The following is a 23,042-nucleotide window of genomic DNA, read 5'->3' as shown; positions in this document are numbered from 1 at the left end:
TCCCTAGTACCAGATAGCCTTATAGAAAACTCTAGTAGAGTCTGGGCTGGTTTGGGAATCACTCACCAAGGCCTGTCCCACAAAGTGCCGGACCTGCTACAGCTTCTCAGCATCACTTTCAGTCTCTGTCACCTCCGTCAACCAACCCTGGGTGCAGAGGCCAGAGTCACACACTACCACACACAGCAGAAATAGCAGAGCAAATTCCTTATTTATCTACGTTATTTATCTACGTGAGTGTCTTCAAGAGCTTTATTGCTTTGTGTAACTGAACTGCATCTTGCGAAACCACAATCTCTTCTCTCTGAGGACTGCCAGTCCCACTGAGGAAGCTTTTCCAGACCACAGCTATTGTGGCCATGGTGGTTCTTTTAGAAAGGCAGGCTGGGAGGCTTCCAGGAATAGTGAGCGAGTGAGTCAGAGGCAAAGGGTCGGAGACCAGGGGAAGCAGAGACGTGCTAGACAAGGGGGGAATTGGCATGGGATCCTGAAATTAGTGGATAGGAAATGGTTTCAAGAGAACCTTGGTCCACGCCCCTTCTCTTCACACAGGGGCATAGGGGTGGGGGTGGGGCAGGGGGTAGAGGATGAGGCTAGCAGAGACTCCTTTGCCCTGTAGCTCATGGTGCCAGACCTTCATGTCTGTGACCACCCCACCCCAGCTTGTGGCCACATGACATCTCCAGAGCCAGCTCTTCTCCAGCTCATGTTATTAGCTGGCAAGCTGCTGCCCCGAGGCTGTGACGTTCCTTTTCCTTTTGAGAACTTCCCTGTGACTACACTTGTCTATAAGAGTCACTGGAGGAGAAGGTTTTATTTTATTTTGTTTCACAACTTGGAGCATGCCCCCAATCCTGAACGTGACTTGGTTAAGCATCTCAGATGATTTCACAAGCGCTTACTGAGAGCCTGTTGTATGCCAGCCACTGTGGAGTGCTGGGTCCAGAAAACCACCTTCAACGAAACCCGCACCTCTGGGAGAGTGCCTCTGGCTCCCCGGGCCCTAGTCCCCAGCTAACCTAGACGTGGGTCTGCTGGTGCCCCGGGAGGGAGGAGGTGGAGGGAGAACCCAGATTTGCATCACATGGTTCAGTTTGGATGTTCTTTAGGCCTCTCACTTGTTCCAAGCCAGCAGCAGACGACACTGAGGGTTGATCTCATGCCCGCCTCTACTCTCTCCTCAGGGGGGTCTCTCAGCAGCCCCCGCCCGGGCTGTTTCTGCTGTAAAAAACATCAATCTACCTGAGATTCCCCGGAACATCAACATCGGCGACCTCAACATCAAGGTCCCCAACCTGTCCCAGTTTGTCTGAGGGTTGCAGAATGGACCAAACAGGAGTCCTCCACCCAAGCCACGCCATGCCTATCCTGACACGGAACCCACTCTGAGCCTCAGAGGAGTCAAGCCTTGGGCCCTGACCAATCCGTCACTGCGTGGGGAGGGACTCCTGTGTCCTCTGACAGTCTGTGCTTAGTTCTCACATGTGCAGTCTTGCCGGTCTCTGAAACGTGGCCACTGCAGATGTGAGAGGCTCAGCCTCCTCAGCACGAGGGCAACATGCAATCCCCTTGCACCTGTCACCCCCACGGCACACACCCCCTAGCAGCCATCCAGGGACCGGGGTCATGTGGAGAGGCCTCTGCCAGCACTCAGCACCTCTGCTGACTCGGCTGCGTAGCCCAGGAGGCTGCTAAGGGCCCGCAACATGTGCTTTTGCTGGCGAGGTGCCATAGCTAGGAAAGGACTGATGCTTTGGATTGGGGGCATGAATGACAAGCAGAGCTACCAGCTGACTGCTTCGGTTACCCTACCCACAATCCTTTTGCATAATCCTTCTTTCTGATGAAGCTCTCCTGCAGAGTACAAATCCCAGCTCTGTCCTCACAGGGCCTTATGTGCAGGTTGCAATCCAAATCATACACTCTGGAACTTTTCAGCCCCTCATAAGGGAGAGGCTGTGGGTCTGCACAGGAAGCGCCGCCAGCACGTGGACTGTCTCCAAGTAACACCTGTCCAGGCTGCAAACACATTGTCCTCAAGCAACTGTTCACTTGTTGTGTGGTAACTGGGGGCCTTCTCGCAGCAAGAAGCCCACTGCCACCTGTGCTTGCTTTTGGAGCCTGAGCACCTGGAGCTCGGAGACTGGGGCCAGGCTGGATGGATGGGAAAGGGGCAGCCTCTGCTCCCTGGAGCTCAGCTGCGGCCGTAGCCTATTCCCCTTAATGGCATTCGCCCAGGACTTTGGAAACCTGTGCTGAGTCTTTCCTGTGATGACCTAGGGCATCATCATAAGGACTTTGTGTGGCCAACACTCCAGCTGCTTCCTCCAGCCTCGGATGCTGTCACCCAACAGGACTGAGTTTCAGGTTCACATCTTTGCCTCTGGTCACAGCCTCCTGTCCTGGGTGCCCCTGGCTCCCTATAGCTCTTGTCCTAGCTCTTTCACACCTCCCAAGAGCCTCAGAACTGGGCAGTGTGGTTGGAAGGCAGGTAGGCCTCTTACGCTGGAAGAGAGAAATGTAGCCAAATCTCTCTGGGACTGAGAACCCTGACATCATTCCTCAGAAGGGTTCGCTCTTGTTTAAACCCATTTCAGCACAGTCACATCCTTCTAGCACACATCTGCCAAAAGTGAACGAGGAAGGAAGGGAGGAAACCAGTATTTATTTTACATCTACTATAAGATAACATGAATAAGAAAGACCCTTTCAGAATCCTGAGAGGGGATGCTACTGTCTCCATTCTGCAGCTGAGGAAAGTGATTGAAAGAGGCTAGAGGATCAGCTCTAGGTCACACGTGTGGGCTAAGAATGAAAACTACCTTCAGAGACAAAGCCAGTCATCTGTTTCAGAGCTAAAGCGCTGCAGGGCTGGTGCTGATTTCCTGGGACAGTGCTCATAGTGTTGCCTGCCAGAACCCGTGGCCCCCAGTTCAGCAGTGGTCCTGTAGACTTCCACAGTGGGGATCCCCCGGCGTTCTCACTGCCTCTTATGGGTGCAGAGAACTCCACCCTGGCTTGTTGTCCTGAGGATTCAATCCCTTTGGACAAGCCTCAGTACTTGTTCATTAACAGCTTGCTGCTCTCCCACTGAGCTACATCCCCAGCCACTTTCTTTTAAAGAAGAAATCCTTTTTGGTCTCTTTTTTTTGGGGGGTGGGGTGGAGAATATGGTTAGGGGGACAGACAGGTACAGATAATGCTGCTGCATGTTTTCTGTTACGGAAAAGGACTGGGTTTGGATTTGGGAGTCAGTGTCCCAGATGGTTTGTGTCGAGAATTTCCCGGGGTGAAGTGGAATTTGGGGTTTTCGCTGCTCTCTGCCCCAGGCTAGAAACCTCCCCGTACTCCATTGTATAGTCTCTGAGTGCCTGGTGAATGCCAGGCTCAGCTCTAGAATCTGAGGATAGGGAGAGAAGCGGGTGTTTCTGTCTGCTCAGGAACAGGAACAGATGGAGTCTGACTGGCAGTTGGTGATGTAGGGAATAGTGAAAGGACGGTCGCCCATTTCTCGCTCTCAGCTGACCCCATGGTATCCTGATGGGCCATGCTCCAAATACCCTGTTTGCATTCCAGCTGCTGTGACACAAGTTCCACAGCCTGGATGACCAGAACAAGAAAGGGGAGTTTCTCACATTTCTAGAGCTTAACCAAGATCCAGTCTTCTCCAGACACCATTTGAATGCAACTCATGCTTTAAAGGGGAGATGCATTCCTGTTAGCTCACAACTTAAGGTGATAAAACCGCCCTGTCCCCTCTCAGCCCCTAGGCCCTTGACCTGGATAGAAGCAAGGGTTCCCAGTTGACAGGATTCAGAAACAGAGACCTGGGTTTTGGTTACTCAAGCCCAAAATGGATCCCCCTGGAAGTTGGGTCCATCTGGCCTTGGCGTTGGCCTCCTCCATCCACTACAGCCAGACTGTGCTCTGGATGAAGCCGTGGTGTGATCCTTGCTCTACCTGCCTTTCTGTGTGGCTCTGACGTCTTGCATGTGTGGGTTGTGGTTCCTGTCACCCCCCCCCCCCCGTAGTGTGTGAGCCCTTGAGGCCAGGGCTTTGCCTGGTGTCCAGTGCTGTGCCTATTTTGTGCTGTGCAATAAAGAACTGTCAGCTGAATGAAGGGCTGAGGCAGTGGCTCATCCTTCTAGTGAGTCGGCTCCCATTCTCTGGGGCCCTGGGGTCCTGCGCTCAGCTCTCAGGGTGGTGGGGCGTACCACCGTGGGGATGGTACTCGAAGGGTGGGGTGAGAAGTCCACAGGCACTGTGGTGGGCCAGGTGAAGGCATTGGCCGGCCTGCCCTGGAGCTGGAGCCCCGAGAAACAGAGTCTCCTGGCCTTCTCAAGAGTGAGCCTTATCAGGACTGGGGAGACAGCATAATGGTTATGCATATCTGAGGCAACAAAGGCTCCAGGTTTAATCTATAAACCACAGTTAAAAAAAAAGATGGGGCCAGGTGGTGGTGTATCTGGTTAAGTACACACATTACAATGTGCAAGCACCCAGGTTCAAGCCCCTGGTCCCCACCTGCAGGGGGGAAGCTTCATGAGTGATGAAGCAAGGCTGCAGGTCTCTCTCTCTCTCTCTGTCCCTCTCTGTCTCCCCCACCCTCCTCAAATTTTCTGTCTCTATCCAACAATAAATAAATAAACCTTCCATTGTGTTCTGCTCTGGATCAACCTGGTAGCAGAGTGCTTGGGAGCAGGGCTGCCTTCAGTGCCTCCTGGCACCTGGGACAGGCCCAGGGACCCTCCTTCTCAAGGCAAGAGGAAGGCTGTCGCCCACCTGGCTGAGATTAATAGGATGGCAGCCGACTTCTTATGGGCAGGGGGCCTGCACCTGCAGAGACACTCAGAACATCTGCCAGCAGCCTGGTTTGTCACCGGCCTGTCCAAGTGGAGGCACCAGCTGGGGGTGGGGGTGTTACTGGTGGTCCATATTGGCCCCGAATTTGGAGGTCCTACCTCTACTGACACAACAGAGGGAAGGGCCCCATGTGTGACTTGATGACTCAGCCTGCTGGGCACTGCAGGCCAGGGTCTGCTCACTCTGTCTCTGGATGCTCGTAAGTAGGTAATGCAACTGGAGGCCCAGGACACTTCCAGCCTAATGTAGGTGCAGTGCAGACAGATCACAGCCTTGGCCCCAGGCAGCTTGGGACTGACCCCTCTAGCCTGAGTTCAGAGCACTGGGCACCTTCCTGTGAGCCATGGCCATACCCCCTCACACCATCTGTCCAAGTAAGGCCCCCAGGAAGTTCTCTTTTCTCCCTGGGAAGTACTTCTCTAGCTGAGGCAAGCTGACATTGGCAGTGCCAAGTGCTAAAACAGCTTTTGGGGAGCTTTCTCAGTGTGGCCTGGGGGTAAGGGTTGGCCTGCTCCCTCAGATGCCAGGCCAGGAGGGAGCATTGGGGTATTTCTGGTGAAGTCCCTCCTAAGTGCCCAGCCCCCACCTGGGATGAGCAGGTCACCTGTCTGCCATTGAATGTCTGATGACATTCCAGGGTGGGGGGACTCCAACGTGGGGGAATCCCTAGGTGCAGACTTAGTGCAGTTCAGGCTGACGTCACAGTGTTGCTCTGTGGCATCATCTCGTGCCTGGCACAGGGTGACAGCCTGCCGTGGGACCTGCCTGCCAGGCCCCGCCCCAGTGTAAAGTCAGGCTGATTGTGCGTTCGCCTCACTCCCAGCCCAGCTGCGTTGCTCTGGCTTCTTGTGTCCTCCCTGTGACCTTTGGCTCCCAATGTCCACACAGGCAGCCCTTTACTTTGGGCCTGCCAGTCCCAGCTTTGTGGCTTGAAGGTTTCTACCCCCTGACCCCTATATTGTCACTCCCTTGGCCCCCAGTGTCACCCCTCTCCCAGAGACTCCACTGCCCACCTCTGCATGGCACTACCCACTGCACACCCAACCCTAGGTGGTCTTTCTGTCACACCCACCCTCTGTGTCCCAAGGGACCCTGTCATCCCTCAGCACCCAGGATAAACCTTCCAAAACTTAATTAGATTGGACCACTGCCCTGCAGTGCTTAAAACATTCCAGAGCCTTCCTTTTGACCTCAAAGCAAAACACAGGCTCAGCTTAGCCAGCCCCACCTGCCTCCCTGCTCTCACCTGCTCCCCCTCCTGCCACTTCTTCTGCCTTCGCCCCTCCAGCCCCTCTGCCTGTTTTCCTGCCTCCTCACTGCTCACCTCTTCTCAGATGTCACCTCCAGAGATTGATTGTCCCTGTACCACCAGCCTGGATCAGCCACCCAATTTCACACCACACATAGCACGCAGCTTGGCACGTGTGTGATGTCACCTGTTTTTTGTTCTCTGTTGCTATTTGCTGTTTTACTGGCTCCTAGCATAGTGACTGGCCCATATTTAGTGGCCAGTGAATAAATGATGCTCAGTGAATTAAGACACACACTCCTGTTTCCTTCCCAGCATGCATGGAGCTCCATGATCACTGCAGCCTGGGGTGCAGGGATGGGGCTGGGGGCAAGCCAGGCATGGAAGACCGCACTGCAAAGTGCGAGCTTGGTGCCCTGCCCAGGTCTAGTTGTATGTAGGTGGTGTAGAACAAAGCAGCTCTTGTAGAGACAGAAAGCCTGGGATTGGATAGAAACTTGGCTTGAATTCCGGCCCCATCGCCTGTCAGCAGTGTGACGTGGGGCAGCATACCTGATGTCTCCTCACCTGTGAAGTGGGCAAACCCTCCCTGTGCCCAGTCAGGTTCTGTGGGCACAAACAATAAAGCCAGCCCAACTGACTCGGAAGCACTTACAGGAAAGAAGGGGAAAGCCCCAAGCCTAGCTGTCCAGGCTGCAGCAAAGGAACCTTCAGGACACGTTGCCACATAGCCTGCACCAGCCAGGGCCACAGTCTTCTGGCCTTCCGGAGGAGACAGCCTCGGGGCAAGGGCCTCTGTGAGGGAGTGGAGGAAGCTAGGTAGGGGTCACACAGTGGGGCAGCCAGCTGGGAGCACTGTCTATGGGGGGGCCCTATACTCCCTCACACCTTTGCAGTCAGGCTTGGAGACCTGACTGACCTCCGTCAGTGCTCCAGCAGCTTGTGACACACCACTTCTATGAAGCTTCAGGAGTTGAGGTAGCCTTCACTTTTTTCAAGATTTGTTTACTAACAAGAGAGAACGAGAGTATCACTCGGTGCTGGGGTTAAGACTTGGGACCCAAGCTTGCCAGTCCTGAGCTCTGTCACTGCACCATCTCCCCAGTCACCCATATTGACCTATAGCGCTGGGAGCTCCTCAGATAGGGCCCCTCCTCCAGCCAGGCTGTTCTGCTGGGGCTGGCTTGGTGCAGGGCTGCAGCCAGCCCTCAGCAGACAGGTAGCATGGGCAGGAAAGAAAGCGCGGCTCATCCGAAAACCACCCTGCTGGTGAGAGAGCACATACCATGGGTCCACTTACCTAAAGTTCCAGAAAAGTTAAGCTAATTCACAATGACAGGGAAAAGCCCAGCGTCTGTGAGAACAGGGCAGCAAGGTGGACTGGAGAGAGGCTGGACAAAGGGATCAGACTAGACAGGATGTTTTTCTGCCTGTATGTGTTTGTATAGTATTTGAGAGCAGGAGGGAATGGCGTGCCAGGGATCAAACCCAGAACCTCATACATGCAAACTATGCCTTCCACCACTGAGCTACATCCCTGGCCCCCAGACTTTTAACAGGTTACACACTAGGTGAATGATAGTTTACTGTGTGTCAGGTATACCCTAACCCACTGTCCCTAGGGGTCTGAGAGCTGACTCAGGTGCAGAGCACATGTTCTACTCATGAGGGTTTGATCCCAGGATAGAACTTCATGGATGGTTGAGTGGTGCTTCAGTGTGTCTCACTCCTCTCTCTCTCTCTCTCTCTCTCTCTCCTTCTAGGAAAAAAAAGAGAGAGAATAAAAACTAGGCCAAGAAGGCAGTCCAGAGGCCTTGGATTCATTCCCTAATAGTGCATTAAAAAAAGAATGCTATGGGCAGAGGTAGATAGCATAATGGTTATGCAAAGAGACTCTGATGCCTGAGGTTCCAAAGTTCCAGGTTCAATCCCCTGCACCACCTAAACCAGAGCTGAGTAGTGCTCTGGTAAAAAAAAAAAAAAAAAAAAAGGAGGGGGGTTGGTGGTGCACCTGGTTAAGCACATATATTACAGTGCACAAGGATCCAGGTTCAAACCTAGTCCCCACCCTCAGGGAGAAAGCTTCTCTCTCCCTATTTTCCCCTTCCCTCTCAATTTCTCACTGCCTATATCCAATAGCAAATAAATAAAACAAAAAAATTAAAAAGAAAGAGTGTTATTACCTCTGTAGGTAAGGAAACTGAGGCATGGAGATGCTACTTGCTCAGAGGTACTCAGCTAATGAGTGTCCCAGCCAGGACACAAACCCTGACCCTTGGCCACTATCCATCCCCCAACCTGCTTAAGAGCCAGTGTGTGACTTGGGTTCTGGCTAACCCTTTCCTCAAGCCTCTGGCTGGGCCCCCTGAAGCCTGGAGTGGAGCCCAGTGACTTCAGGCCCATGCTCCTACTTCTCCTGGGACAGCCCATTCCGGGCGCCATGTTTTCTGTGCATCTGATTTGTGTGCCTGACCTCAGCTTCCTGGCCTGCAGGATGGTGGCAGGATATGTGGCTGCTGCTGAAATGGTCGCTGAGTCCATGACAGAGTGACAGGCAAGTCCTATTGTTGGGGCGGCACCTGCTAGGGAAGGACCTTCACTGGCCAGTGCTGTGGGGTGGCTGTGGCCTGGGTGCTGGCCAGGTGGGCAGAAGGTGATGGATGGCCTGGACAGCAGCAGAGCTGTTGTTACCAAAGGGGGTGGGGTGGGGGTGAGGGCCCCAAGGTTCAGGGGTCCAGTGGACTTGGTGGAGGAATATTGGCAACATCTGAAGATGCGAAATCATGCTTGTAAAATATTTATAGTCTTAAACCAAAGTCATCTCAAGAACTAAATAAAATTTTAGAAAACAGATATAGAAACCAGTTGGTCTGGACAGACATCTCCCTGCAGGTGCACTGCTTGCCGTGTGTATGATGCAGGAACAAACCCCAGCACCACATGGGAATGCCATGAAACCAGAGGAAGCTCTGGTGCTGTAGCCTCTCTCTCTCTCTCTCTCTCTCTCTCTCTCTCCTCTTAGTTTTTTTTCCTTCTCTGTCTGAATGAAAAGGTGTCATGGACACAATGAAATCATATATGTACAAGACCTGGGCTCATTTAAAAAAAAAAAAAAGGAAGTCGGGTAGTAGCGCAGTGGGTTAAGCACACGGGGCACGAAGTGCATGGACCGGCATAAGGATCCCAGTTCGAGCCTCCAGCTCCCCACCTGCAGGGGAGTCATTTCATAGGCGGTGAAGCAGGTCTGCAGGTGTCTGTCTTTCTCTCCCCCTCTCTGTCTTCCCCTCCTCTCTCCATTTCTCTCTGTCCTGTCCAACAATGATGACATCAATAACAACAACAACAATAATAACTACAACAATAAAACAAGGACAACAAAAGGGAATAAATAAATATTAAAAATATTTTTTAAAGCGAAAAACAACAACAATACTAATAAAAGTAACAGCCAGTTTCCAGAGGAAAGAAAAAAAGTGCTGAGTGGAAGGATAAGGACAGTGGACAGCCACTTCTCAGGGAGCTGGGCCTGGGGAACGAGAGGGAGCGTAGTAAAGGGTCCCGTCAGAGAGGGCAGGATCTGGCAGGGCTATGGGCAGGTGACCCAGAGTCCAGGTTGGTCACCCTCCCAGGCAGTGTCTCGCAATGCTGTTCCCTGAGTGCCACACACACCTCCTGACAGCCTCCTTTCAGATCCTGCAGTCTGAGGGAGCGCGCCCACTTCACAGGTGGGGAAACAAAGGTAGGGTGCCTGCCCAGGGGTGCAGAGTGCAGCTCTGCCTTCCTGCCTGGCTCTCCCCTGCCACCACCCCCCCACCCTGCCCTGCGCACTTGACCCTGCTGGGCCCAACTGGACATCCAGAGGCCCGCTTCCTGCCTGCCCAAGACAGCTTCTCAAAAAGCTGCTCTTTGTCCTCCTTTTTTTTTTTTTCTCTCTCTCTCTCTTTTCCAAAAATGTGTTTCTAATCAATTTTATAATAAAACCCAAACTGAATTCTTGAAAACAACAGCATGAGAGGAGGGTGGGGAGTCTCAGCTCCAGGAAAGGCTGACTCCAGCACTGGCAGCTCCAGCCCCGGCAGTAACCACCCACCCCTGCTGCTGCCCCGATCTGCCTCCGTCCCTTAGTCACCAGGCAGCCCCAAAGCAGCTCCTTACACCCTGGAGAGCCCTCTCCTTCCTGGGGCTCCACTCCCGGCTGGCCCCCAAACTGTCCCAGGGGCTCAGTCTCAAGGCCAGTCTAACTCCATCCATGCCCTTTCTTCACAGCCCTCCTAGGACTCTGTCCCCTGGGTTGAGGCCTCTTAGCTCAGCATTCAGGACTCCATGCCCAGCCCAGCCTGGCCCAGCCTTCTGCCCACCATGCCCCTTACTCCTAGCCTGGGTATCTGCTCCACTGCTCCACTGGTGAGGCTTCCCTTGCAGGGGCTCCCATGTGGCAATTTGGGGCTTGAACCTGGATTCTTGCTCCTGATGTATACTCTATTGGTCAGCCATGTCCCCACCCCCACTTTATTCTATTTTTTAAAGATTCATGGAGAAATGAGAGCATTGCTCAGTTGGGATTTATGGTGGTGCTGGGATTGAAGCTGAGACCTTCAGTGCCTCAGACATGAACCTGGTACCCTACAGTTTGAGCCATCTCCCCACCCTGCCCATCTTAAGTCAGTATTGAGCAGCTGGCCCTGACTTTTGCACTTCACCTGAATTGCTTCAAAACAAATTTCAGAGAGTCAGGCAGTAGCACAGTGGGTTAAGCACACGTGGCATAAAGCACAAGGACCAGCGTAAGGATCCTGGTTCGAGCCCCTGCTCCCCACCTGCAAGAGAGTCACTTCACAGGCAGTGAAGCAGGTCTGCAGGTGTCTGTCTTTCTCTCCCTCTCTCTGTCTTCCCCTCTCTCCATTTCTGTCCTATCCAACAACAACGACATCAACAACAACAGTAATAACTATAACAATAAAAAACAAGGGCAACAAAAGGGAATAAATAAATATTTAAAAACAAAACAACAACAAAATTTCAGTCATCCAGCCAATTCTTCTGTAGATACAAAAAGCTCGACCTTTTTCTAATATTATCAAATCCATTAATCCTCTGGTATTTTCATCTTGATTTTTTTTTTTTTAAATGTTTCTGGGCCTTCACCACTCTGAGCTGACTTTTTTTTTTTTTTTCCAAATAGAGAGGGGAGGGAAAGATAGCACAGCACCAAAGCTTCCTCAAACATGGTGGGGTAGGACCCATGCCATGGCAAAGCAAGCACACTGTCAAGAGGAGCTATCTTGCCAGTCCTCATCTTGAACTTTGGTAACTGAGTATTCTTGAGGGGAGAAAAAAAAAAGAATTTTGAAAGTATGTCTACCTCTTCTGTGTGTGGAAAACCCGGTAAAACCAATCACTCAACAAAATGAGTGGAAGTGTGGGTGGGCAGACTTGAGAGGTCACTGGAAGAGGCTGGCTGGGCACAAGGGTCTGGCCTTAGATTAACTTGCCACCTTCTCCACTGAAGTGTCTCAGAGATCGTCTTCCCAGCAGTGAAGGAGTCTTCCTCAGAAAGAGAGATTTTCCTTTACAAAAGGGCAGCTTCCTTCCACCTAGCCCCAGAGCCCCTCCCAGGAACTGGTCCTTAGGACAAAGTGACACATCTTGGGGGTGGTAAGGTTCGTTCCCCAGTAGTCTCACCTTTGAAACTTCCCAAGAAGTTGCACAATTCAGATGCCAAGTTGCACAATTTTTTCCTTAGGCCCTCGCCCTGCCCCACCCTCCTTTTAGTGCTGAGAGTAGCTCTGTGCAGTGAGGTGGCATTGTCTTTTCTGCAGGCTCCCAGAGTGAAACTGTGCACAAACACTGACGAGAGACAAAAGGCAGTCGGTGGTGGACTTGGGGTTGAAGCATCTTGGATGGGTGAGCTCCGGGTTTGTAGTGCCATGTCTCTGAGGGAGTCACCACCCGTCTTCAGCTAAACCCTCTGATGAGTTTAGTGCTGTGAAAGTAAGGGAGTCACCTGTCTTTAGGAAGACCCTGTGATGAGTTGAGTTTTTATTTTCCTCTCATTTCTATTTTGAGTGGGCAGCACATCCACACAGTTGAACATTCAGTAAAACACAAGGACACCTTGGGAAAGGTGCTCCGTGCTCCAGATGTCTGACTGTGTTATCAGTTTCCTGTGTGTCCTTAGCGCTTGTAGATACACATGTCCAAGAGCAAGCTGTGTGCCTCCGTGCTTTTTGCCTTTGAATAGAAAAATTGAGGGAGCCGGGCGGTAGCGCAGCGGGTTAAGCGCATGTGACACAAAGCGCAAGGACCAGCAGGGATCCCAGTTCGAGCCCCCTGGCTTCCCACCTGCAGGAGAGTCGCTTCACAGGCGGTGAAGCAGGTCTGCAGGTGTCTGTCTTTCTCTCCCCCTCTCTGTCTTCCCCTCCTCTCTCCATTTCTCTCTGTCCTATCCAACAACAATGACAACAATAATAACTACAACAGTGAAAAACAACAAGGACAACAAAAAGGGAAAATAAATATATATAAAAATTTTTAAAAAAAACAGGGAAAGTTGAGGGACTGTGCAGTGGTGCACCTGGTTGAGCACACATGTTACCATATGCAAGAACCCCTGTTCAAGCCCCCGGTCCCCACCTGCAGGGGGAGCTTCATGAGTGGTGAAACAGGGCTGCAGGTGTCTCTCTCCCTATCTCCACCTTCCTTCTCGATTTATGTTTCTCCAAAATAAATAAAATGTAAAAAATAAAATCTTTTAAAAAATTTCTTTTGAAAAAGAAATTTTTTTTTTTTTGGTATTCTCTTTATCTATTGGATAGAGACAGCCAGAAATTGAAAGGGATGGGAGAGGGAAGAGACAGAGAGACACCTGCATCCCTGCTTCACCACTTGTGAAGCTTTCCCCCTGCAGGTGGGAACCGAGGGCTCGAACCTGTGTCCTTGTGCACTGTAATGTGAACGCTTAACCAGGCGTGCCACCACCCAGTCCCTCAAAAAAGACAATCTTTAAAAAAAAAAAAAAAATTGATGCCCCACCTCACAGTGAGAAGCGTACAGCTTTCGTCACTCAGTGGCCTTCTCTTTGGGCTGCCACTGTGTAGCCTTAGTGCGTCAGCAGAGAGCTCCCAGCAAGGCTGCACGGGGAGCCGTACGCCTCTACGCCAGGTGCGAGCTGGCAAGCTGGCCTGTGAGACTCTAGATCTCTGTAAGTGGAAATGCTGAGTCAAAGAGGATGTGTGTTTACGTGTTGGATAAACATACCCAAATTGCCTCTGACAGGCTGTGTCAGTTTACCACCGACCAGCAAAGCTTGTGTGTGTGTGTGTGTGTGTGTGTGTGTGTGTGTGTGTTGCGGAGAACCTGTTGTCCCACATGTGCAGGCCTAGGAAGTTACCAAAGGCTTATCTTTGCTGACCTGGGGGGTCTAACTAAAAGTTACTGAGCATCACATGTTCACGGTGAATCTGAACTCCCCTTTTCCCAGTCACCATTTCTTCATATCCGTAGCCCAGTCTTCCCGTTTGAGTCATGGCGGGTTCACTGTTAAATGGTTCATGACAACTTTTCATCTGTCTTTATACCTTTCTTTTCAATGAAAAGTTTTGGTCTTTTTTAGGGGGGATTTTCTTTTGGGGGTGCTGTTTGTAATGCACTAAACTCTTTTATTATTATTATTATTATCATTATTTCCTAGATAGCCAGAAATTGAGAGGAAGGGGGGGATAGAGAGGGAGCAAGACAGAGAGACACCTGCAGCACTGCTTCACCACTTGCAAAGCTTTCCCCCTGCATGTGGTGGACCAGGGGCTTAAACCAGGTCCTTGTGTATTGTAATATATGTGCTCAACCAGGTGCGCCATCACCCGGCCTCACAATGCAGTAAGCTTTTTTATGTAGTTAAGTTTATCAGTTCTTTCTTGAAACTTCAGGTTGCATTGATTTTTTGAGAGAGAAAGCATTGCTCCACCATTTCGAATGTTGTATTTCTTTTGTCTTTGCAATTTATATGTGGTGCCAGGAATCAGACGGTACCTAGGACCTGGCTCCACCACTGACCCACTGTCCTGGCCAGAAGCTGTACAGGTTTGGGGTGATACTTAGAAAGGAGTCCCCCAATGGGGGGACTCACCTGGTTGAGTACAAGTTAAAAAGCACAAGGACCCAGGTTCAAAACCTCAATCCCCACCTGCAGGGGGAAAGCTTCACAAGTGGTGAAGCAGGGCTGCAAGTGTCTCACTGCCTCTCTCCCTATCACCCCCTTCCCTCTCGGTTTCTGGATGTCTCTACCCAATAACTAAATAGAGATTCATTTATTTCTATATTTATTTATTTATTTTTCCTTTTGTTGCCCTTTTTATTGTTGTTGTAGTTATTTTTTTATTTTTAAATATTTTATTTATTCATGAGAAAGATAGGAAGAGAGAAAGAACCAGACATCACTCTGGCACATGTGCTGCCAGGGATTGAACTCAGGACCTCATGCTTGAGAGTCTAATGCTTTATCCACTGCGCCACCTCCTGGACCACTGTTGTAGTTATTGATGTCATTGTTAGATAGGACAGAGAGAAATGGAGAGAGGAGGGGAAGACAGAGAGGGAGAGAGAAAGACAGACACCTGCAGACCTGCTTCACCACTTGTGAAGCGACTCCCCTGCAGGTGGGGAGCCAGGGGCTCAAACCGGGAGCCTTAGGCCAGCCACGTGTGCTACTAACCGACTCCCAAGGTAAGTATTTTTAAAGCCTGCAAGACAAAAAAAAAAAAAAAAAAACATCAAGGGCAGGGGTAGATAGCATAGTGGTTATGCAAAGAGACTATCATGCCTGAGGCTCCGTAGTCCCAGGTTCAATCCCCTGCACCACTATAAGCCAGAGCTGAGCCGGTGCTCTGGTAAAAGAAAAAAAAAAAAAGAAAAGAAAAAAAAATCAAGAAAGGAGTGTCCCTGTCTGGGAGTGGGGGTTATGCTACAAATTTCATAAATTCCTAGAAGCTACCTTCATTCCTATCTTCATAAAACTGCCCTTGGGTGGGGGTAGATAGCATAATGGTTATGCAAAGATACTGAGGCTCCAAGATCCCAGATTCAATCCTCTATATTACCATAAACCAGAGCTGAGCAGTGCTCTGTTAAAGAAGACATATCTGCCCTCCAGAAAGTCAGGTGGCATTTCTGCCACAACCTGTTTACTCTTCTCAAAAAAATGCCTGGGGAAGATTGGGCCCAACCTGCTGGAGGAGAGCGTTGGCAAGAGCCTGGAGGGAGAGGGAAACTGCAGATGGCTTCTCAGGTCTCAGGAATAAGACTAAGTGAGAGTCTTACAATTGCCAGTGAGCATGTGACCGTGTGTGTGTGTGTGTGTGTGTGTGTGTGTGTGTGTGTGTGTGTGTGTGTGTGTCCTGGCTTTTGTGAGGAAGAGCCAGCGAGACCCGGATGGACGTATGGACACTAAAGCTGCCTCCAGACCTCAGTCCCAGGCATCTTGAATAGCCAGAGGTGACGTGTTCCTCTTAGCCCCCAGTCTGTGTATGCCATGCTTCCTGGCGAAGGGGAAAGGAAGCTGCAGCTGGCACGGACACCACACTCAGATGACCTTTCTTAGGGAGATGGCCTTGCAGTCTCCCTGTGGATGCTGCCTGCAATCAGTCCTGGAGGAGTGAGTGTCAGATAGACAGGGTGGGGTGGGCATTACTGGCTTTGAAGTTGTTGGGGGCCAGGAGCCAAAGCGTGTGGGCAGCCTCTGGAAGCTAGAAGAGGCAAAGGAAAGGATGCAGTGTGCCCCCCTCCCCAGGAAGCCTTGCACACACACCCTGACTTTAGCCCACAGAGACCCACTTGAACTTGATTTCCTTGAAGTGTAAAGTAACGCTTGTGCTTGGCATCAGGTAGGACCTGCTGTGATTCAGTTACCGGAACACCCATCTAGGGGTGCGCGATTTCTTTTTCCGGGTGAGTAGGGCTCCCTTAGCCTCCTGCCCCTGCTCCACTGGCAGATGCCATACAGATGTGGAGGGGTGGGGCCCTGGGTCACTGGGGGCTGGAGGCGGGAGCAGGAGCCTGGAGCCAAACCAATTCAGGCTGATTCCCTCCATCCCATCGGCAGCAGGAGGGCTGGGTGACCCCTCCAATCGCCTTGGGGCTCAGGGTTGCCTGCGGCTGAGGTGGGCGCAGGGGATCCAGGCAGTAGCGGCAGGAGGCTGGCCGGCAAGGGGTTAACCCCGGAGGAGTAGTGGTCGGGTCAGGTTACTTCCCTTTAAAAAGGGGGAAGGAGGAGTCAGGTCCTGGTGGGGCGCGGAGGTGGCTGCTCCTCCTTGCTGTCCGGCGGTCGGTCACAGGCGAGTGTGGCGTGGTAGAGGGACACGGGGCGCTTTGGGCGGGCTGAGGGCTTCAGGGGGCAGCGGCCAGGCCGACTGGGGTCCCCTCTGCAAGCGGGAACAGGACCCATGAATGCGGCCACGGGCTTCTCAGGCTGCTAGGGCGTACAGAGCCGGGGACTCTGGCCAAGTCCCACCCGAGGGTCCCAGGCCTCCCACTCGCAGAAGTGGCCTTCAGGGTGGGGCGGGGGCTGCTGGCCCCTGGGGAGTGGGGAAAGACAGAGGACCCTCTGGACTGTGCCCTACGGGGACCCGGACAGATGGCAGGGAAGAATGGTAATGCCTCGACCTGAAGCCCAGCAGCGGGGACCCTGTTATCCCCCCTCCCACCGCGGGGGCACACCCTCCCCGTCCCTTGCATCTGTAGCAGATGCCTCAGCAGGCGCTCTCCCCCAACCTGTAGCATTTGGCCTCCTTCCCAAACCCTCCTCTACCAGACCCCTTGGTGAAGAGGAACCGAACCCATGTTCTTAAGGACCCATCTCACAGTGGGCCTTCCTAGCTCCTGCTAGCAACCCTTGGAGTGGCCAGCCTGCTCCCCAGAGAACAGCTGAAACAGAACAACTTTCTCCAAAATGAGATTCCTACCCTGCACCCCTAAGACTGCCAGCAGACTGGAGGGCCTGGGTGGACCATGCCTTGGGGTTGCTGTGACTAGAACCCCCTTTCCAGGCCCAGTCCAGAGACCTCCCCAGCTGGCCCTGTGGCTGGGTGTTCAGAACATGGATCACTCAGTCTCCAAGCAGCCCTGCTTATGCCCCAGCCCCCTTTTGTTCACCTATATAAGGGCGGTCGGGACCCCCAGGAGGGTCTTCTGGTAGTGGTGCTGTGGGGTGGAGTGTGGCAATGTGAGGGTGTGGCCAGGAGCAAGTGGGGTGCTCCTCCAACCCAGCTGGAGAAGGGGAGGGAGGGCTGAGGGGGGCAGGGTGAGTTCCCCAGAGGGTGGACCCTCTGCCCAGCTCCCAGGAGCCCCAGAGCCCTGCCAGGCAGGGGAGGGAGAAGGTTACCCAGAACAGAGTCCATCTCTGAGATATGTGGAGGCCCAGGCTGCTCCCCTATGCTTCCTCCAGCACTTTAGGGGGTCAGTTCCTCAGCACCCCCATACCCCTTAGGCCATGCCCTCCGGCCCCCTTGCTTCCCGGGTTTTATCGCTAAATATTCTTTTTTAAAAAAAATTTATTTATTCCCTTTGGTTGCCTTTGTTGTTTTATTGTTGTTATTGATGTCATTGTTGTAGGATAGGACAGAGAGAAATGGAGAGAGGAGGGGAAGACAGAGAGGGGGAGAGAAAGACAGACACCTCCCCTGCAGGTGGGGAGCCAGGGGCTCAAACCAGGATCCTTACACCGGTCCTTGCACTTTGTGCCACGTGTGCTTAACCCACTGCGCTACTGCCCGACTCCTGTTAAACATTCTCTTATTTATTTTTAATTAATTTTTTTTTGTACCAGAGCACTGCTCAGCTCTGGCTTAAGGTGGTACAGGGATTGAATCTGGGACCTCGCAGCCTCAGGCAAGAGTGTCTGTTTGCGTAACCACTATGTTATCTCCCCCACCCTATTGCTCAATGTTCTGAGGCAGAAGCAGGGTTCCAGCCTGAGAGTCTGCCATCAGAGGCCCCACTATAGCTGAACCCGAGGACGTGGGTAGGGGTCCTGCACAGGCTACTGCTGAGAAGCTCCCTGCAGTGACCCCACACCCCAGTCCAGTCCCAGGAGGCAGGGAGCTCCAAAGCTGACTTCCACCCAGTTTCCAGCCTCAGCTGATCCTGGGAGCAGCCACCCCAAGCCTTGCCATGACTGAAAGAATCTGCAGCACACTGTTCCCCAGGTCACTGTGCAGGAGGAAAGTGCAGGCGATGTGGGGAGATGATGAGATGTGTGTCGAGCCTAGAGAGGATGCTGCCAGGCAGGGTCTACAGCCCAGCTCAGCTCCTCCATGAGGCTCCTGCTCCCCTCCCTTTTGGGTGTCCTGCCTTGTGCTGGAGGGCTGAGCGAGAGCTGACTTACCATCCAGGCCTTCGGAGGTTCTCACAGAATAGACAGTGTCCCAACTCCCAGAGGAAGCACCCTGCGGCCTGGCCCAGGCCCAGCCTCACACAGCTGCGGGCGGAGGCCTCGGAAGCCTGGGAGAAGGCAGGGACCAGAGTGTGCCCTGAGGTGGCGTCCCAGCCCGCTCCCCACCCCCACTCACTGCCCCCACATTCACTTAGCGATCTTTCTCAGTCAGCAGAGTCTTCTACATATGTGGCTATATCTTAAATATTCTCTAGCATAATTGCCAGCCATATATATATATGAGTTTGGGGGGGTCTGTTATTTTCTGGACCAAACCTAGTAGGATGAAGCCCACAGAAATGTAGTTTTGTCCTCCCGGCTCCCCACCTGCAGGGGAGTCACTTCACAGGCAGTGAAGCAGGTCTGCAGGTGTCTGTCTTTCTCTCCCCCTCTCAGTCTTCCCCTCCTCTCTCCATTCCTTTCTGTCCTATCCAACAACAACAATAATAACTGCAACAATAAAACAACAGGTGCAACAAAAGGGAATAAATAAATAAATATTAAAAAAAAAAGAAAAGAAGCTTTGTTTGAGGCAGGCTGGAGACAGAGGTTCACAGCAAGAGGAACACCCACCTTCTGCTCACCTGCAGAAAGGCCCCACCCCAAAGGTAACCTCCAAGTGGCACCACCCCAGACTTATACCTGGTGAACTAACTGTATAAGATGAGGGCACCTTGGATTTATGGGTTTTAAACAACAGCATAATGGAAACATGTGGCAGAAAAAATGTCAGAACAATCCAAGCAGGAGTGAGTGACCCTCGGCCATGGGGGGCGGGGGGCATCGGGGCTCAGCAGGAGGGGAATGTTCAGCTGATGGAAAGTGGTGACATATGTATACGGGAGGGAGGATTAGAGCTCTGGCTGTGTGCACATAGAAGCCCAGAGTGTGTGTGTGCGCGTGTGAGTGTGCGTGTGTGCATGTTCACGCGTGTGCGTGTGCGCGCGCGTGTGTGTGTGTGTGTGTGTGTGTGTGTGTGTGTGTGTGTGTGTAGGGTGCTGCCTGAGCCCTGAGTGATGGGTTGTCTTGGACTCCATTGCCTTTCATCTTTAACCGCCATGTCTCCTTTTGTTCGTTGGTGCATCCATTACTCACTGTGTGTAGCCTACCTGTTGTGCCCTGGGTGCTTGTCTGGGTTGGCAGGTACCATTTCCATGGTGCTGAGTCTTTAGGGTGCTGGTAGGGGGACAGCACTGTGAGGTGAGCCTCTGGGATACGTTGGGGGTTGGTGAGGGAACGATGGACACTTTGCAGCCCAAAGGGCAGCTGTAGGTAGGTGTCTGGGGGGGGGTGCCAGGAGCAGGGCGCAGAGGGGAGACGGGAGAGACAGCCTCCTCATCCCATTGAGGAGGAAAGCAAGGCTCAGAGAGGTTGAATGATTTGTCCAAGGTCACACAGCGAGATGAGATCAGAGAATGACCTGTTAAACCATGCCAGGAATAGCTGTTGTCATTGCTCCTGCCTGCTGCTGGGCCTGGGGTTGTGCACAGGCTCAGAGCCTTCCCTCTGGGTGTCTGGATGGAGCAGCAGACATCAAACAAAAAATGGACTTTTCACAAATGCTGTGTTAAAGGCGTGGCTCCGACAAAGGCCAGGAAACCCCAGAAGGGAGAGGAGCTGCTGTGCACGACAAGGCAGCGATATTTGAACTGGGCTTCGCAGGATGAGTAGGAGCTTGACAGGAAGGAGAGGGAAGCCTTCCTGGTGCTGGAAACAGCATGAACAGAGGCACAGAGGTATGAAAAAGGCTGAGCATTTGGTCAAATGCCAACAGTGAGTGCCATGGTGGGCACCAGGAAGGGGAGGCCAGAGGGTCAGCTTCATAGAAGGTCCTGAGGCTCAGAGCTGAGGTTTCCTGAGGCCTGGTTTACACAGGGTGGGCTGCCCCATGCAGCATGGACAGGACGAGGGGTGCGGGGTGCTCAGCTGGGCCACTCGCTCCCTGAGGGTGCGGAGGCCCAGGCCCTTGCCAGTATCACAAAAGGCCCCCAGCCCAGGCTGGCGTGGTGCCCAGGTTAGGGCCCGCTCATCCCAGGGCACTGGGCTGCCTGCTGTGCCCACTTTGAAGCCCAGAGGCTCTCTCCAAAAGCATTCAGATTCCAGCCAGCTGGGCCAGTAGTCTGTGTCCAAAGAAAACAGGAAGAGAGTATGGTGGGTCAGCAGGGCCCCCGCTTTGTTTGAATAAGGGATCAGACCAGGCTAGCCAGTGGGGCTTTCTGTCACAGAGGTGGGAGGGGCTGCGGGCCCAGTCCTGGGACAGAGGGGATGTGTAGCCCCTGGGTGCCAGCCCACAGGGCACTAGAAAGACAGCAGCCTCAGCGAGTTCCTGCCCTGATAGAGAGAGCCTGGGAGCACTCTCAGGCCGCTGTTGGGTGCAGAAGCCTCTCTGCAGCCCTGCCTGGGTCTCTTGGCTCCCCACTCCTACCCCTTTGGACATCTGCCTGGGCCTGCAGGGTGTGGCCAATGGTCACTGTGGCGGGAAGTCCATGCACACTTCCCAGACCAGGGTCCCCCGGGGGGCGGCCATGGGAGAAAGCAGCAAGTGCCAGTTCCCCTGAAGACCCTGTACTTGGCCTGTCCTCCCCAGTCAGGTGACTGAGACTCTCCCCCAGCCTGGTCTGAAACACCTAATCTCAGTTCCTGTCTGCTGTCCCCAGGCACAGGACAGGGAGGAGGGAGGCAGGAGGGAGCTGGTCAGGCAAAGCAGATCCACTGGGCCCTGAGGCACATGTTCAAGCAGGAGTGGGGGTGGGGGGGTCGAGGTAGGGGGAAGCAGGAGTGGAGACTAAGGAGCCGCTCCTGTAGCGACTCCACTCATTTCCCTCACCCTCTCACGCACGTGCTATTTCCTCAACAGACATGTACGAATCTGTCCTGGGCACCAGACAAGGCGCCAAATGTGGCTGAGCAGAAGTAGCCCTGGCCCTGGGCAAGGAAGATGGCAGAATGATGGAAAACTGCTCTGAGCCGTAGGGTCTGGGGAATCGGTGTGTGTGCTGATAGCTAATGGGAGCCTCTGAGAAAGGCTGGAAGGGGAAGAGGAACTTGCTGGGGCTGAAGGGTGAGGAGGTGAGCCCACAGGGGAGAGCAGCATGTGCAAAGGTCCTGACGTGGGTGGTCTGGAGCAAGGCCAGAGCAGCTACCCTGAGAAAGAGGCTGAATGTGACAAGCTGGTGACACCTGGCTGGGTGAGTTCCTTGAGAAGGAAGGTCTCAATAGGAAAAACTAACCAGGGGTCGAGTCACAAAGGAAGAGGAAGAGAGCAACAGAGAGATTCACATCTCAGAGAGAGAAGGCAGGTTTATTGAGATAAAATCTTAGAGGAGTTCGAGCCCCCGGCTCCCCACCTGCAGGGGAGTCGCTTCACAGGCGGTGAAGCAGGTCTGCAGGTGTCTATCTTTCTCTCCCCCTCTCTGTCTAAGGACAACAAAAGGGAATAAATAAATAAATATTTTTAAAAAAAATCTGAGAGGGATCGCCAGACAAAAGAGTCAGATCCGTCCTTACAGTCTAGGAAGGTTTCTATCTGAGTAAAAAGGAGGAAAGGGGGAAGGGAATGGGGTTGTATGCAGGAAGGGTGGGCGGGCGGTCAGGTGTTGTAATTGTGGTGAGCGGGGGCTTTGCCTGAGAGGCATATTGTTTGTCCCAGATACTAGGCATATAGTCACTGCCCCCAGCTACATCCTGTTTTTTTTTAAATTACCTTTTGTTGCCCTTGTTTTTTTTTAATTATTATCGTTGTAGTTATTATTGTCATTGTTGGATAGGATAGAGAGGAATGGAGAGAGGAGGGGAAGACAGAGAGGGGGAAAGAAAGACAGACACTTGCAGACTTGCTTCACCGCCTGTGAAGCGGCTCCCCTGCAGGTGGGGAGCCGGGGGCTCGAACCAGGATCTTTATGCTGGTCCTTGTGATTTGCAGCACATACACTTAGCCTACTGCGCTACTGCCCGACTCCCATTTTTGGCTTTGAGACCCCTGAGTCACACAGGTGTCTTGCCCTGGTGACATCTTGTTTTTGTGGCTGTCAGTTCCTTATTCTGGGGAGGTCTCTCAGGTCTTTTCTGGATTTATGAGTAAAAAGGAATTTTTTGTTTGTTTTATGTTGTGCCAGGGATGGACTTAGGAACTCATGCATGGATGACACCACTGAGCTGCCACCCCCCCCCAGTTTGATTTTTACTCTGTATGTTTAGAGAGGGAGAGACAGAGACAGAGACAGAGACAGAGACAGAAAGCTGCAGAGGTCAAAGTGTTCCGAGAAAAGTTGCCTTGGTAACGCCCATGGCACTCACATGTGGTTCCAGAATCAAAGCCAGAGCCAGGTTCATGGCAAAGCATGTGCTCTACCAGCTGAACCATCTCCCAGGAACCTAGTTTTTGTTTTTTAAGATTTATGAATGAGAGAGCCAGAATATCACTCTGGCACATGGGGCGTTGGTTAAGCTCGGGACTTCATGCATTCAGCTATTGTGCTGTTCACTGAGTCAGCTCTCCAGCACCCC

General features: G+C 52.6%; 1 protein-coding gene and 1 long non-coding RNA gene across 6 annotated transcripts in view; one reads left to right on the top strand and one right to left on the bottom strand.

Annotated features, from left to right (window-relative positions):
* The window catches only part of LOC103116654 (AP-3 complex subunit sigma-2), a 47,879-nt gene extending 46,544 nt beyond the window's left edge, over positions 1–1,335 (top strand). For all 3 annotated transcript variants that reach the window (XM_060179433.1, XM_060179429.1, XM_060179430.1), the window contains one exon: positions 1,185–1,335. In XM_060179433.1, coding sequence (XP_060035416.1) covers positions 1,185–1,313 — 129 coding nt within the window. In that variant the 3' untranslated portion in view covers positions 1,314–1,335. The remainder of the gene's footprint in view (positions 1–1,184) is intronic.
* Positions 1–23,042, bottom strand: part of LOC132534878 (uncharacterized) — a 54,278-nt gene that overhangs the window by 20,890 nt on the left and 10,346 nt on the right. The window contains exon 1 of one of the 3 annotated variants that reach the window (XR_009546626.1): positions 6,188–6,299. The exons of 1 other annotated variant lie outside the window; for it this stretch is intronic. This is a non-coding gene — a long non-coding RNA (uncharacterized LOC132534878). Of the gene's footprint in view, positions 1–66; positions 188–6,187; positions 6,300–23,042 lie in introns of those variants that run through there. One more of the 3 variants, XR_009546624.1, reaches the window with a different exon arrangement.

The sequence above is a fragment of the Erinaceus europaeus genome, chromosome 20, assembly GCF_950295315.1.
Source record: "Erinaceus europaeus chromosome 20, mEriEur2.1, whole genome shotgun sequence".
Classification (NCBI taxonomy): Eukaryota; Metazoa; Chordata; class Mammalia; order Eulipotyphla; family Erinaceidae; genus Erinaceus; species Erinaceus europaeus.
This window is presented reverse-complemented; position numbering and strand designations above follow the sequence as displayed.